Below are 16,573 nucleotides of genomic sequence, written 5' to 3'. Positions count from 1 at the left end.
ATCATACATTTATATAACTTTTATTATAATAGTTTTGAAGTTGTTAAAATTGATTCAGATGTTTTATACAGTTCTAAAATTAAATTACATAGGGCATTTTATCTGAATTTTATGTCCCCCACTATAGTAGTGGGGGACATATTGTTTTTGCCCTGTCTGTTGGTTGGTTGGTTGGTCTGTTGGTTGGTTGGTTGGTTGGTCTGTTTGCGCCAACTTTAACATTTTGCAATAACTATTGCTATATTGAATATAGCAACTTGATATTTGGCATGCATGTGTATCTCATGGAGCTGCACATTTTGAGTGGTGAAAGGTCAAGGTCATCCTTCAAGGTCAGAGGTCAAATATATGTGGCCAAAATCGCTCATTTTATGAATACTTTTGCAATATTGAAGATAGCAACTTGATATTTGGCATGCATGTGTATCTCATGAAGCTGCACATTTTGAGTGGTGAAAGGTCAAGGTCATCCTTCAAGGTCAGAGGTCAAATATATATGGCCAAAATCGCTCATTTTATGAATACTTTTGCAATATTGAAGATAGCAACTTGATATTTGGCATGCATGTGTATCTCATGGAGCTGCACATTTTGAGTGGTGAAAGGTCAAGGTCATCCTTCAAGGTCAGAGGTCAAATATATGTGGCCCAAATCGCTTATTTTATAAATACTTTTGCAATATTGAAGATAGCAACTTGATATTTGGCATGCATGTGCATCTCATGGAGCTGCACATTTTGAGTGGTGAAAGGTCAAGGTCATCCTTCAAGGTCAGAGGTCAAATATATGTGGCCCAAATCGCTTATTTTATGAATACTTTTGCAATATTGAATATAGCAACTTGATATTTGGCATGCATGTGTATCTCATGGAGCTGCACATTTTGAGTGGTGAAAGGTCAAGGTCATCCTTCACAAGGTCAAGGTCATCCTTCAAAGTCAAACGTCATATAGGGGGACATTGTGTTTCACAAACGCATCTTGTTTTCAGTTGTAGACTTCTTGCTTTAAAACCTTCAATACAATAAAAATAATTCTGCAGGTGTAAAATTGACTGGAAGAAAGGCAAGAACGTGACAGTTAAAACAGTTAAAAAGAAGCAGAAGCACAAAGCCAGTGGTACCACCAGAACAATACAGAAAACAGTCCAAAATGATTCCTTCTTCAATTTCTTCAGTCCGCCTACTCGTAAGTGCTGTCAGTTGGTTCGGGATTATTGAACAAATGTGTGCAATACATTACGAAACAAATTACTATTTGTTTTGTTTAGTGGTTGGTATTACTCTGAAATATTCATTTACACATGTCGGCCTTTTGAGCCAACTAATGTGTTCAATGTTGGTCATGGTCATCTTGTGTTAATATAATTGTACCGTGCTCTGTGAAAGTGGTTTCATGCATGTGCCTAAAGTGTTGTCCCAGATAAGCCTGTGCTGTCCGCACAGCCTAATTAGGGACGACACTTAACGCTTGTATAATATTTTTCGTTTCAATAGTTTCTTCTAACCAAAAATCAAGTTAAGGCGGAAAGTGTCGTCCCTAATTAGCCTGTGGGGACGGCACAGCCTAATCTGGGATGACACTTTACGCACATGCTTTAAACCCCCTTTTCACAGAGTGCGGCTAAATTATTACTACTATTTAAAAGTTCCATGCCCAGAATAAATGACAATTTTGGTCATGTAAGTATGTTAAAAAGTATTAAAGAAAAATGTGTGTGGTTAAGGAAAGCTTTGCTTTGTAGCATACCCTCCTATATAAACCAATAATGAATTTCAGTCATTGTTGCGCCAAAACAAACATCAGAGCATGCAGTTTTACTTATACATCTGTTAGCCCTGTACCTCTTAGATACATTTTTTTACCCATTTGTAGTTCCTCAGAAAGTAAAATTCAATTTAAGACCTTTCTTACGTTATTCAAGTTTAAAAGGCTTCATTTCCAACCCTTAGATACTGATGAGCAGCAAACAGCATAAAACCTGAACAGACTGCGAGTTACTCGCAGGCTGTTATTGTTTTATGCTGGTTTCAAAAGCCATTTTCACTTTGCTTTTTATTATGCTCCTCATATATATATATGGGGAGCACCAGTTTGTCCTTCTGCACTTCCGTACAAACTAAATTCTTGTCCGGAGCATAACTCTAAAACTACTGAAGGGATTTACTTGAATCTTGAAATATAAACAGATGGCAACTAGGAGAAGTGCAGTGACCAAGAACCATAACTCTATCTACCTTAGTTTTTTAATTATCTCCCCTTTTATATAATTTCAAGGTAATTTTTGAGCATAGCTTAAAATCGACTGAAGGGATTTACTTGAAACTTGAAATATAAACAGATGGCAACTAGGAGAAGTGCAGTGACCAAGAACCATAACTCTATCTACTTTATTTTTTTAATAATCTTCCCTTTTATATAATTTTTAAGTAAATTTTTGTCCAGAGCATAACTCTAAATCTACTAAAGGGATTTATTGAAACTTGAAATATAAACAGATGGCAAGTAGGAGAAGTGCAGTGACTAAGAACCATAACTCTATCTACCTTAGTTTTTGAATTATCTCCCTTTATTAAATTTCAAAGTAAATTTTTGTCCGGAGCATAACTCAAAATCTACTAAAGGGATTTACTTGAAACTTGAAATATAAACAGATGGCAAGTAGGAATAGTGCAGTGACTAAGAACCATAACTCTATCTACCTAAGGTCACTGAGGTCAAGGTCACCAAAGCTAATAATAGATTTTCCTTCACACTTTTGTTACAGTTTCTCATAGCGCCTTCAATACTTTACCGATCTCTTTCATATTTGGCATGTAGGTACCTTGCATGGACCTCTACCTTTTGATGATGTTTGAGGTCACTGGGGTTAAGGTTACGAAAGCTAATAATAGATTTTCCTTCACACTTTTGTTACAGTTTCTCATAGCAACTTCAATACTTTACTGATCTCTTTCATATTTGGCATGTAGGTACCTTGCATGGACCTCTACCTTTTGATGATGTTTGAGGTCACTGGGGTCAAGGTCACCAAAGCTAATAGATTTTCCTTCACACTTTTGTTACAGTTTCTCATAGCGCCTTCAATATTTGAATGATCTCTTATATATTTGGCATGTAGGTACCTTGCATGGACCTCTACCTTTTGATGAAGTTTGAGGTCACTGGGGTCAAGGTCAAGGTCACTGAGGCTTAGGGCTGTAACGATACATTCGAATATTCGAATAACTCGAATACGGCTGTGGAGGAATCGTATTCGTTATTCGCCACCTCCCGAACCGAATATTTGACGGATTCAAACAACGTGGTTTCGAGTTTGAAAGTTTAATCATCTTAGCTTACCTTACAAATTAAGGTTCATACAATAAATCCTTATATTTAAATGTTCCTCTCCTTGTTCCGGCGTTTTTCATCATGTTAACCCCATCCCCACTATGTTACACAGTGAGATTTTCAACAAAAATGGAGGGTACCGTTTGAATATTTACGACATTGAATTGAAAAATCTTTCGATGGTTTTTAATGTTTATTTCAATAATACGAGTGATTTGATGCTCAAACATACACACAAAGTTGATATCGTTGACCTGCCTGCTTAATTGTTCTACTCAAGGATTTTATTGGCACTAGTCATGTTTTCAAAACTGTGTTCAATGCTTAAGCAGTTCTAGTCAGTGTTTTGTTATTTCAAAGTGTTATATCTCATATTTTCAGTATGCAATGATACTCAATTATTCAAATTGACAAATACTCATAGTTTCATACTATATAATATCATGTCAAGTTGGCAGTATTACTTTTGTTCATTGAAATTCATATTCACGAATAAATATTCGTATTCGCCACCCTGTATTCGTGATACGTATCGTATTTGTCACCTAGTGTATTCGTTACAGCCCTACTGAGGCTAATATTAGATTTTTTCAAGGTCTCACTTTTTTCCACACAATTAACCCATATATCAACAAAGCATCATTGGGGAGCATCCATCAGTTTTACTGATATCCTTGTGGGGGAAAAGTTTATGCTATGTATTGCTCTTCCCCTACAGCTCCGGAGGATGAGGAGATGGATGAAGACACTGAAGCCCTTCTAGCTGCAGATTTTGAGATCGGACACTTCATTCGAGAACGCATAGTACCTCGTGCTGTCCTGTATTTCACTGGAGAGGCCTTGGAAAACGATGATGATGTAATTGCTTGTTCTAGTAGTATATATATTTTGTATTCTGTAAAACATCTCATTCTTATGATATCCACATAAAAAAAGTGTGGGGTTGGGGTATACTTGAATACTTGATACCAAAATTATGCTAATTTGAAAATAATAATAAATAATAATTATTATGAAAATAAATGAAAAAATGGTAAAAAAATATGCAAAGAAAATTGACCTTGTATAAAACATTGATAAGTGCAATAATACTCACTGTTATGTGTGTACAGTATGACGAGGGTGATGAGGAGGATGGAGCAGAGGAGGGGGAGTATGATGAGGATGCTGACCCAGACTACAGTCCAGGGGTGAGTACATGTCTATTGTCTGGGGCCGTGGGCGGGCCTGGCCCTTGCTTGTGGGCCCGGACAATATGGCAGCCATGTCTTCTCTTTGTTGTCAAACAGTCATTCAGGTTTAAATTCGTTGATTAAAAACCTATATGTTGATAGACACCTCATCATGTATTGATTTTAATTAAAATTACATGAACAATTATATGGTGATTTTAAGTTGGTAACCTTCCTTTCTGGTATGTTAAAATGTCAAATTTGTTGTGAACTTAAAAAGGGTTATTATGCCCCCGGTAGGGTGGCATATAGCATTTAAACTGTATGTCCGTCGGTCTGTCAGTACATCCAAAAACTTGAACATTGGCCATAACTTTTGCAATATTGAAGATAGATACTTGATATTTAGCATGCATGTGTGTCTCATGGAGCTGAACATTTTGATTGGTGAAAGGTCAAGGTCAATGTCAACCTTCAAGGTCAAAAGTAAAAAAAAAATCCAAGGCAAGTAATAAGCTTTAAAAGGGAGATAATTTCTAAACCTGCCAAATGATATATTGAAATTTTATTTCAAAGTGGTGCAATAAGGGGCATTGTGTTTCTGACAAACACATCTCTTGTTTAATTCTGTAGACAGTTTCATATCCTTTGTGGAAGTATTCTGGAAAATTAGCGCATGTCAACTTTTGCAACAGGTTAGATACAAATACGTGAACCAAGCTTTTTTAGACCGGGTGGCGACACATGCTCTTGGTCGAGTGTCACATATCTCTAGTGCCCCTTTTGATACCCGACTGCCCCCAAGACCTAGTTCAGGAACATTCATTCGGAAAGACATGAACACACAGACACATCTATCCGCTCGACCGCTTACAGCACCATTGAATCAAGAACCAACATTTGCCTCAGAGACCAGATCTAGGAGTGATATTTTACCATCGTCAGATGTTGTTATTGGTCCTGAACATCGAATATTGGCAACTGGGACCAGGTCAAAAGCTGTAAATTCGCAACCCTCAACTTTGGTTAGTGATGTTGCTGAGCAGAAAGTTGTTGGTAGTAAAAGACGAGAACCTCAAAATCCGACAGCAGGGGTACAACCTATAATGGCATTTTTAAGAGAAGGTACAGAAGTTTTCTTACCGCACGCATTGGAATCTGAAGGTATTCAAAGCAGTGAGCTAATTAGTAAATCTGCATTGGAGAGAAAAAAATCTCAAACAGCTATGGAGAAGGCCTTTGTTCGTGTAAAACGAAGTCCAAGAGTTTTGTCTGTGAAGAGTCCGAGAGGATTAGTTAAGGGAAACACCAGGCATAGGAAAGTTATGGAAGAAATTAAAGAAGATCTTGACAATGGATGCGATTCACCCGACAACAATAAAGCAGAAGAATCATTGGAAATACATGAAGACTCTAGTGGCTACACAAAACATAAAGAGAATTCAAGAAACAGTGTTAGATCCTCTAAAAAATACTCATTGGGTAGAGACAAAGAAGGCAGACCCATGCAGAGAGGAAATAAGAGAGCTGTGACAAATCAAGAGCATTTTGAAGGCTTTCAGATTGACAAAAGTTCAACAATTGATAACACTGGAAAGGATACTGGAAATAAAACCCTGCCTGGTAGAAAACATACATATGTAAGAGGTTCTCAATCAGCCACTGTTAATCAGGATGACAAAAGTTCCAATAAAACGTTGCCTGGTAGAAAACATACAGATGTAAGAGGTACTCAATCAGCCACTGTTTATCAGGATGACACGAGTTCCAAAGCAATGGCTTTTTCCATTCTTAAGAAACTGATTGGTAAAGGAAGGTTAAAGACTCACCAGCCTGGTAAGGTTCCTGCAGTCCGTAAATCCCAAGGAAGAAAGTATAAATTCAATGAATCTTCAATCAATGATAATATAAATCCTTCAAAACAGAACCCTGAAGCAAAATGGACTGAAAAAAGAGATCATATTTCAATCACTCTTCCAGGATATTCTATTATGGAGGGAAAGGGTCACCAGCCATCAAGAAGACAACAATATAAGAGATCCGGAAAGGCAGTAGTGGCAGAGACTGATTTTATAAAGAAAAGATGGCAAGATATATCACACATTTATGAACAGGCTGGAGAGCCCATCTCGGCTCCTGTGAGAAAACCACCTTGGGATTCTCAACCCAGCAAAGTCTTGGCTGACCAGGAAAGAGCAACTGCCAGCGCCAAACCAGTCCTGCAGCAGTCAAAAGTGGATGATGCTTGCGTGAAGGAAATAAACAGCAAAGGAGGAAACTATTTATCTGCAACGGGAGATTCTGGTGCTGAAATGGTTCATTTAAAAGAGCAAAAATCTTCACAGAGTTTCAAGGGAATCAAATTAGTGAATGCTATGATCTCCACCAGCATGGAGGCATCATCAAATCTGATTGGCAAAGCTGTGGATGTAATATCAATCCGATCTAGTTCATCGGGGAGAAACACAGTGGGCGTCCACCCTAAGTACAGAGACAGCCCATATCTACACGACAACCCACTGTTGTCATCTGGAAAGCCAAGGTGGCGACGGCCCGTCAGTTCAGATTTCTCAGACAGTCGGGCTATGAAAGGGGCACTTGAGCAACCTGGTGCCAAGAGTAGTCCTGGCAGAGATGAGGACCAAAACTATGTTGATGAGAATTGAGGGAAACCATCGTATATGCATTTTGTTATAACCAATGTGTGCAGCTCCATATTCCTTTCCAGCCAACCTTGACAGCTTAAATGTGTTTCTCTACTCATTGTTAAATTCTTTACAGAATTATGGATTTTTTGCCTTAACATTGTGAATGGTGCCAAACTTTGAGTTTTTTGCGAAAATGCAATTGTACAGTCTAGAACTTTTAATATTGGTTTTAAAATTTGTTTTGGTCTTAGGAAGAAAAAAGCAAAATTTGCTTAAATGTTTAGTCTCTCTTTGATTGAAGAAAGGCACAGTATTTCTGTAACTCACACATTGGTTACTAACAAAGTCATGCGGTGGAGTAAATGCATAAAATAATTCACCTTGACAATTGTGAAGTTTTGTTTCATATGTCCCAATTTAATGTGCTGTGATGTGGTGTGTCTTGTATGCCTAACATTTTTAAACATGTGAATGTATTTCTTTCTGTAGGGCTCCAAATAGAATGCACACAGTAGTGATATAGACTGGATATAGTGTGATAGGTATTCAGTGTAACCTATTGCTGTGTCCCTCCCTGCATTGTCCTTAATTATGTGTGACACTGACTACACACATACATTGGGCTCTGTAAGTTGTTGATGTAAATTACCATTGTGGATATGCCTCATCTTGGAAAATGGCCTTAATCCAAAATGGCTAAAAGCTTTTGTTATCTTCTTACTTTTGTTGCTGTAAACAAATAATTTCTTTCCATTGGGAAACATGCCCTTTGCAAACATTTAATATTCGAAACTTTTTTAATAACCTCAAGTCACTCGGTGTTCAAAATAATATAAATGCCAACAAAAAATTAGCCAAGCCTTTTTGCAAAACCTTTTTTCACATCTCCTAGTTAAGTTGTTTTCTTATTTTGTTTCAATGACCATAAATGATTATAACGTGCTACGTCTGAAATTGAGCCTACTATGCAGATTTGACATTTAGTTAGTTGTAGAATTACATAAGGCATGTCACATTCATGTAAAAAAAGGAAACATTGGTGACTTGTACTGTTGTTCCAAATAAACAATATCAAGATTTCTATTCTGAATGTAACCTCAATGTAGTCAAAGTCATCCATAATTTTATCCCTCTATTTACATGTCTGTGGATACATATTTATTTATATGATATAAACAAATGTGGTAAGCTTACATTATTATTAAGTCTTTTCCTATGGTTTGTATAGAATAATCAGAATGCACTACTGTCATGAAAGCTTCTTTAATTGGAAGCAATCTTTTAGTCCTCTGTAATCAGTGTTTTTTTTCCACCATTGACTTGGGAAAATTTGCGACATTTTGACTAAAATTGGGAAATTTGTATTGTTGCTGTTTGGCTAAAAATGCTTTGTATTGAGAATAGAAGTGTTTTCAGTATTATTTTTACTAAGGTTGAACTTGTATGGCTGGATGGAAATATGAACAAAATGTTAAAATCCTAAAAAATGTATAAATAAAATGGAAACCTTCTATTGGGAATTTTTTGGTGCCATATGGGAAAAACATATACTTTTCTATGGGGGGGGGGGGGGATACGGGACCCTTTTTAAGGGGAAAAAAACACTGGTAATGTGTTCTCTTATTTGGTGTGTGAATGTTTAAATTGATTTGTAGATGCATTTCTGTTTGGAGCCTTATGGTGATGCATGTTTTGTTTCTGTGCATACATTTGGTTTGCATAAGGTCTTCATCTAAATAATTATTTTTCTCAAATATTGAATAAGGGTTAAATTTATTATTCCCTGCCAAAGGTGGAGGGAGATAGTTTTGGTGTTGTCTGTCCATCTGTCACAAACTTTTAAGACTATATCTCAGACACTATATAAGAGTTCAACGTGAAACTTCATGGGTGCATACAAGTGTCAGCTAAAAACCTTTATTCTACACTTTCTTTAATAAGTATTGTTGCCGTTTATTGCTTTTGTTTAATGTAATTTCAGGACTGCATCTCAAAATGATACCAAATTTCAACATAAATCAAAAGGGCAGTATAGGTATCAAAGAGAAGTGCCTTGCGCAAGAACCATAACCCTTAACTTGATTAAATAAGAGAATGCCCTTTGTTGTTGTTGTATAATGTAACTTTTCAGGGCATAATCTCAGATATGATACAACATTTCAACATGAAACGTAATGAGTGTAAAGATACAAATAAGAAGTGCAATGCACAAGAACCATAACCCTTCACTTTCATGAACAAGATGTATTTCCCTTTGTTCAAATAGTAGTTCTGCACCTTAATAAATCAATAAACAAAATTTATTTTGTGGGGTTATCAATTAAATGAACTTGCTTGTTTGAAGGAAAAAGTTTTTAATTAGCATTTAATTGCACGAACACATATAAGGATATAATAGAGATAAAATAAAAATCACTATGCATTTTTAGCTCTACTTTTATATATAAAATATATATAGTGGAGCTATCCTACTCACCCAAGCGTCTGCGTGAGCGTTGGAATGTTCAAGTTTGCGTACCACCTCAATTATTTTATATGTCCCTTGACATATTGCTGTCATATTTTGCATACTTCATTACCAACATGGCCCCAATCTATTTACAAGAGCAGACAACTGCATCAAGCATTTTGTAAGAATTATGGCCCTTTTTATGTCCCCCACTATAGTAGTGGGGGACATATTGTTTTTGCCCTGTCTGTTGGTCTGTCTGTTGGTCTGTTTGCGCCAACTTTAACATTTTGCAATAACTTTTGCTATATTGAAGATAGCAACTTCATATTTGGCATGCATGTGTATCTCATGAAGCTGCACATTTTGAGTGGTGAAAGGTCAGAGGTCAAGGTCAGAGGTCAAATATATATGGCCAAAATATCTCATTTTATGAATACTTTTGCAATATTGAAGATAGCAACTTGATATTTGGCATGCATGTGTATCTCATGGAGCTGCACATTTTGAGTGGTGAAAGGTCAAGGTCATCCTTCAAGGTCAGAGGTCAAATATATGTGGCCCAAATCGCTTATTTTATAAATACTTTTGCAATATTGAAGATAGCAACTTGATATTTGGCATGCATGTGCATCTCATGGAGCTGCACATTTTGAGTGGTGAAAGGTCAAGGTCATCCTTCAAGGTCAGAGGTCAAATATATGTGGCCCAAATCGCTTATTTTATGAATACTTTTGCAATATTGAATATAGCAACTTGATATTTGGCATGCATGTGTATCTCATGGAGCTGCACATTTTGAGTGGTGAAAGGTCAAGGTCATCCTTCACAAGGTCAAGGTCATCCTTCAAAGTCAAACGTTATATAGGGGGACATTGTGTTTCACAAACGCATCTTGTTTCACTTAGAATATGCATATTATTGATAAATCTATGTTAAAGTTTGCGTACCACCTGTAATATTTTTCATGTCCCTTGACATATTGCTTTTATTTTGCATACTTCATTACCAGCATGACCCCAATCTTTAAACAAGAGCAGACAACTGTATCAAGCATTTTGTAAGAATTATGTTCCCTTTTTATTCTTAGAAAATTGAAAATTTGGTTAAGTGTTGTGTTTAGGTTGCTTCATTCCTAAAGTAGCAAAGCTATTGCATTCATACATGCAACACTTACTACCTATCAAAGTTATGTAACTCTGACTGGCATTTTGACAGAATGATGGCCCCTTATATACTTAGATAATTGAACATTTGGTTAAGTTTTGTGTTTTGGTCCACTTTACTCCTAAAGTATCATAGCTATTGCTTTCAGAATTTGAACACTCGCTAACTATCATAAGGGGACTGTACAGGGCAAGTTGCATAAATCTGGTTGGCATTTTAATGAAATAATGGCCCTCTTTATCCCCGCCGAAAAAAATTCGGAGGAGATATAGTAATTGGTCCCGTCCGTCCGTCCGAAACTTTGGCCAGAGCATAACTCCAACTCTATTCAATGGATTTACTTTAAACTTAGAATATAAACAGAGTAGGAAAATTGCAGAGACTAAGAACCATAACTCTATCTACCTTAGTTTTTAAATTATCTCCCCTTTTATATAATGTCAAAGTTAATTTTTGTCTGGAGCATAACTCAAAATCTACTAAACAGATTTACTTGAAACTTGAAATATAAACAGATGACAAGTAGGGGAAGTGCAGTGACTAAGAACCATAACACTATCTACCTTAGTTTTTGAATTATCTCCATTTTTTTTTAATTACAAATCAATTTTGTTTGGAGCATAACTCTAAATCTACTGAAGGGATTTACTTGAAACTAGAAATATAAACAGATGGCAACTAGGAGAATTGCTGTGAACATGAACCATAACTCTTTCAGCCATAGTTTTTGAATTATCTCCCTTTATTTGTTTTACAAATATTCTACTCTCTAAAACAAATGTTGTCATACAAGCAAACACATTTCGGCGGGGACTTGGCACTACTGTGACAAGCTCTTGTTTGTCTTAGTAACTTTGAATATTTTGTTATGCCCCCCTTCGAAGAAGAGGGGGTACATTGCTTTGCTCATGTCGGTCGGTCGGTCTGTCGGTCGGTCCTGTCCACCAGGTGGTTGTCAGACGATAACTCAAGAACGCTTGGGCCTAGGATCATGAAACTTCATAGGTACATTGATCATGACTCGCAGATGACCCCTATTGATTTTGAGGTCACTAGGTCAAAGGTCAAGGTCACAGTGACCAGAAATAGTAAAATGGTTTTTGAATGATAACTCAAGAACGCATACGCCTAGGATCATGAAACTTCATGGGTAGATTGATCATGACTCGCAGGTAACCCCTATTGATTTTCAGGTCACTAGGTCAAAGGTCAAGGTCACGGTGACCCGAAATAGTAAAATGGTTTCCGGATGATAACTCAAGAACACATACGCCTAGGATCATGAAACTTCATGGGTAGATTGATCATGACTCGCAGATGACCCCTATTGATTTTGAGGTCACTAGGTCAAAGGTCAACGTCACAGGTGAAGGTCACAGTTACTGGAAATAGGTATTTTAAGGATTTAGCATGGTTCAAACAAGGGAAACAACTACGGTTTATGCATGTTCTTTTTATTACAGATTTGCCTCCCTTTAATTCATTCAAAATCTCATTTTACAGCAGAGATTCCAAATCTGACCTGTAAATGAGCCCCATATTTACTGCCAGTGCTAGGTTACCTTTTCCCATTTGATCATTCTTACGTATTGGTATTGTAATGCTGCTACTGCTGCTACTTCTACTTCTACTACTACTACTACACCACCACCACCACTTATTCTACCATGTCTACTATTACTACTTCTACTACTACTGCCACTACTACTACAACTTTTACTATTACTACTACTACTTCTACTACTACTACTACTACTACTACTACTACTACTACTACTACTACTACTACTACTACTACTACTACTACTACTACTACTACTACTACTACTACTACTACTACTACTACTACTACTACTACTACTTATACTACTACTACTACTACTACTACTACTACTACTACTACTACTACTACTATTACTACTACTACCACTACTACTACTACTACTACTACTACTACTACTACTACTACTACTACTACTACCACCACCACCACCACCACCGTTTACAGTGACAAAAAACTGTATTCACACAATGGCTGCTACTACAACTTATAGCCCATATAGGGGGGCATGCATGTTTTACAAACAGCCCTTGTTAAATTTTGTGTTTACATCCACTTTACTTCTAAAGTATCGAGGCTAATTACAAATACTTTCTTAACTATCATAAGGGTACTGTTCCTGTCAAGTTGATTTAGACCTTGACCTTTGAATGACCTTGACGCTCGAGGCCAAATTATTAAATTTTGCTTAAATTGCAATGACTTCTTTTTTTATGATCAGATTTGATTCATACTTTGACAAAACAACACTTACCTGACATACCAATTATTAAAACAATAATACTGTTGCAACAATATTATATTGATAACAACATGCATACTGAATTCTAGTGCAAGTTTCAACAAAACACTGACTAATAAATCGTGCAAGATTCAACAATACACTGACTAATATATCGGTACGTTTATCAATTTCAGAAAGAGAAGCCTGCAGAATGCAAACAGCAGTGATTTGTTGCTTTCTTTTGTCTTCATTGGTTACCATAGAAACATCATTTCCATGGAGCTAGTGAATTGTTGCTAGTCCTTCCAGTGTCTATACATTCGACCTTGCTACAATGTGATATGAACCCAGCCAATGTCTTAATGAAGCAGTTTGGATTTTATTCACTGGCCATTGTACACCTCTGTCCTTGTTTAAAGACCAGTTATTGCTAACTCTAATGTTGTATACTATTCAACATACATGTAGTCTCATTTTTATTTAAATCAATTATTTCGAGACTTTTGTATTGGACTTGCTTGTGCTGTTAAATGATTGCTGATTCACAGAGAAAAATGGCTTGTTATTAGGTAATTGTCCCCTACCGAAGAAACTTGTGGTTTGCGCTCTGTGCGTCAGTCCGTCACACTTTTCTGGATCATGCGATAATTTAAAAATTCTTCATAGTTTTTCATGAAACTTGAAACATGGACAGATGGCATTAACGACATTATGCATGTCAATTTATTATGTTCATATGTCAAGAATTCTGGTTGCTATGGCAACAAATAAAAAATTATGACAATGGTGGAGTTTCACTGGTAGGGGACAATATTGCTTGGCAATCTCTTGTTCAGGTTGTTATTAATGATGTTTTTTCTTGTTTTATTTCAAAAACCAATTTCGAAATCTCTGTTTATTTAATACCTCTGAATGAACCTTAGGTGTTACACGCTGCTTTGATATTAACAAAAGTAGACTTTACAGTCATGAGTTATGGAAATATGAAACATTTGATTTAAAATTCATATAAGGATATATTAAATTCTTTTTTTACCTTTAATACCTCAAGTAAGTTATGTTGAAATGTGCTGCCATAACTGATTTGTATATTAGATATTTTGTTTATCATAAAAATAAATATATTACATAAAGAATATCTCTTTGGTTCATGAATTATCAATGGAAATCGCATCACTGTGTTAAGTGTTCTGTGGTTAAAAGTTTGCAGTAAATGTATTTGAACGTTGTGTACTATTCATTATCTTGAAGAGTTTATAAGCATGCCATTAGTGAAACATATTTTTCTGGCAAAAAATTTCAAGAATATAAGGGCTAACGGAAAGAGCTGAATGTTGAAATACCATTATTTTCTGAACACCTTCATTTTCATTTCGCATGTAAATGACTTAAAGTGTTTTTGAGTTTATGGGTTAAGTTTCGTTATGTGATTTCAGATGAATTTTCAATATTTTTCGTTTTGAATGCTGTGTTCATCTCATTAACACTTAGTTATTGTTTACTTTATGATGTCCCGTAGTGTCGGTCATGAAAAGATGTTTTGAGACTGTTGCAACATTTAATTTTATATTTTGAACGATGGTTGGTGTTAGAAGTTACTGAACTTATTAACATATTTGTGAATGATAAATTAATGGTCTATTTGGAAGTATTGATAATTATATTTTGAAATGACGTACAATTGTGTAATGAAATTTGGTCTTGTTACTTGATAGACATGATAAATAGGTTTGCATGTGACGTTTGTTCTCAGCTAATACAAACTATACAGTAATGAAGTTACATGCACGTAAACATTCAAATAATTGTGTTTTTGGTTACCATTGTGTGATTGGAAGTGTTTTGAACAAAAATAAAACTTGCCTATACATATCATAACTTTTTTAATTCTGCTGGATTTTCTCATTACACAAGTTTTTTAAGTAATTATCAGTGTTCTAATGACTTGAGAAGGCAGCAGTCCTTCATTCACAGATTGTTCACAGTATGTTTCTGCCCTATGTTTTTGGTAATGAACGTTGTAAAAAAAAATGTTTGTGCAATGATTAAGCATGTTTTTGTCATGTAATCTCTGCTTATTACTTTGTAATTCTAGTAGTTATATTATAAGTGTAAATGTAAACTTAACGAATGTTGTATGGGTATTAAAACTGTAATGCAATTAAAGAAGCTGAAATCACTGCGACTTGGTTTGTTGAGGCTGCTTGGTAACCACTTCAACTTGGTATTATGAGGCCACTCGGCAACATTTGATGATACAATTAGGCCATTACCAATATTATATTGTCGGATAATTTTTATAAATTTAATGCAATTTTTTGACAAACGTTCACCTGCAGACGAAATGTGATGGAGGTGCAGTGAAAGACTTGCACATTTACTGACAGCTGATACAGTGGATTCTTTACGAATTGTGTTTATAAATACATGTTGGTCAAGTTCAAAAACAAAATACATGAAAGCAGAACAGAGCAACTGAAGGGACATGTGTGTCGAAGTTATCCACGACCAATTGTATATATTTATTTTGGTGGAAAGATACACGTCACGCGAGTCCTGTCACTTTCTTCTACTATAAAATGCCTTGTGATTGGTATTCTACCAACCTCTACGCAGACATGTCACTAGTTCCAAGCATATCGATCTATGTCATGCCGCATTAAGTATAAGACACAATATATCAGTGTTGAAGTTTTCAGTTACGTTGATTAAAAAAAATACTAGCAAAACATATTTTGTTATCCCTAGAACAAAATATGTTTGTGGAAGATGACAGTGTTGAAATAAAAACTTCCCGCAATTCACCAATGTGTTCATTATATTAGTTTTGAGCTCGGCTAAGCTTTTTTTTAGTCGGGCATCGTCAATATTAACGTTGATAACACTCTAAAGCCAACATCTAATGTCCAATTTTCATTAAACTTCTTCAGAACGTGTCCCATTGATATCTTGGACGAGTTCGAAAATGGTTCCGGTTTGTTGAAAAACAGCTGCAGTTGGGTGGGGCAGTTTTCCTTATATGGTTATAGTTAAACATTGTTAACTCTGTACAAGTCACATTTTAAGTACAATCCTTTTCAAACTTTGGCAAAACATGTGCCCCGTTAATATATGGGCTGAGTTCAAAAAAGGTTCCGGTTGGTCGACCACATGGCTCCCAGGTTGGCAGTTTTCCTAATGTGGCTACAGTAAAATCTAGTGAACAGTCTAGAAGTCGCATGTATTATCCGATGTTCACGAAACTTAGAACTAAAATTCTAATGATATCTTGAAATGAGACAGAAAATGGTTCTAGGCTGTTAAAACGAATGACCCCAAGGGGGTGGGGCATTTTTCCTTATATGGCTATAGTAAAATCGTTGTAAATACTCGAGACGTCGCATATTTAGTCCAATCTTCATGACACTTGGTCAGAACATGTTTCCCAAATATATCTTGGACTGGTTCAAAAATGGTTCCGAATTTCGATTAGTGGAACAAAATGGCCACAATTGGGTGAAGCAGTTTTTCTTATATGGCT

The 16,573-nt window shown here is 36.0% G+C and overlaps 1 protein-coding gene across 4 annotated transcripts in view; it reads left to right on the top strand.

The window, feature by feature from the left end:
• LOC127870057 (nucleosome assembly protein 1-like 1) overlaps positions 1 to 15,233 on the top strand; it is a 46,318-nt gene extending 31,085 nt beyond the window's left edge. For 3 of the 4 annotated variants that reach the window (XM_052412739.1, XM_052412731.1, XM_052412719.1), the window contains 4 exons: positions 1,042 to 1,187; positions 4,051 to 4,190; positions 4,445 to 4,522; positions 13,248 to 15,233. In XM_052412739.1, the coding sequence (XP_052268699.1) occupies positions 1,042 to 1,187; positions 4,051 to 4,190; positions 4,445 to 4,522; positions 13,248 to 13,280 (397 nt within the window). In that variant the 3' untranslated portion in view covers positions 13,281 to 15,233. Of the gene's footprint in view, positions 1 to 1,041; positions 1,188 to 4,050; positions 4,191 to 4,444; positions 4,523 to 7,641; positions 7,695 to 13,247 lie in introns of all 4 variants that reach the window. The other variant, XM_052412725.1, reaches the window with a different exon arrangement.
• The last annotated feature ends 1,340 nt before the right edge of the window (positions 15,234 to 16,573 follow it).

Source organism: Dreissena polymorpha, chromosome 1 (genome assembly GCF_020536995.1).
Source record: "Dreissena polymorpha isolate Duluth1 chromosome 1, UMN_Dpol_1.0, whole genome shotgun sequence".
Taxonomy (NCBI): domain Eukaryota; kingdom Metazoa; phylum Mollusca; class Bivalvia; order Myida; family Dreissenidae; genus Dreissena; species Dreissena polymorpha.
Note: the sequence above shows the minus strand (reverse complement) of the source record. Positions and strands in the feature narration are given on the sequence as shown.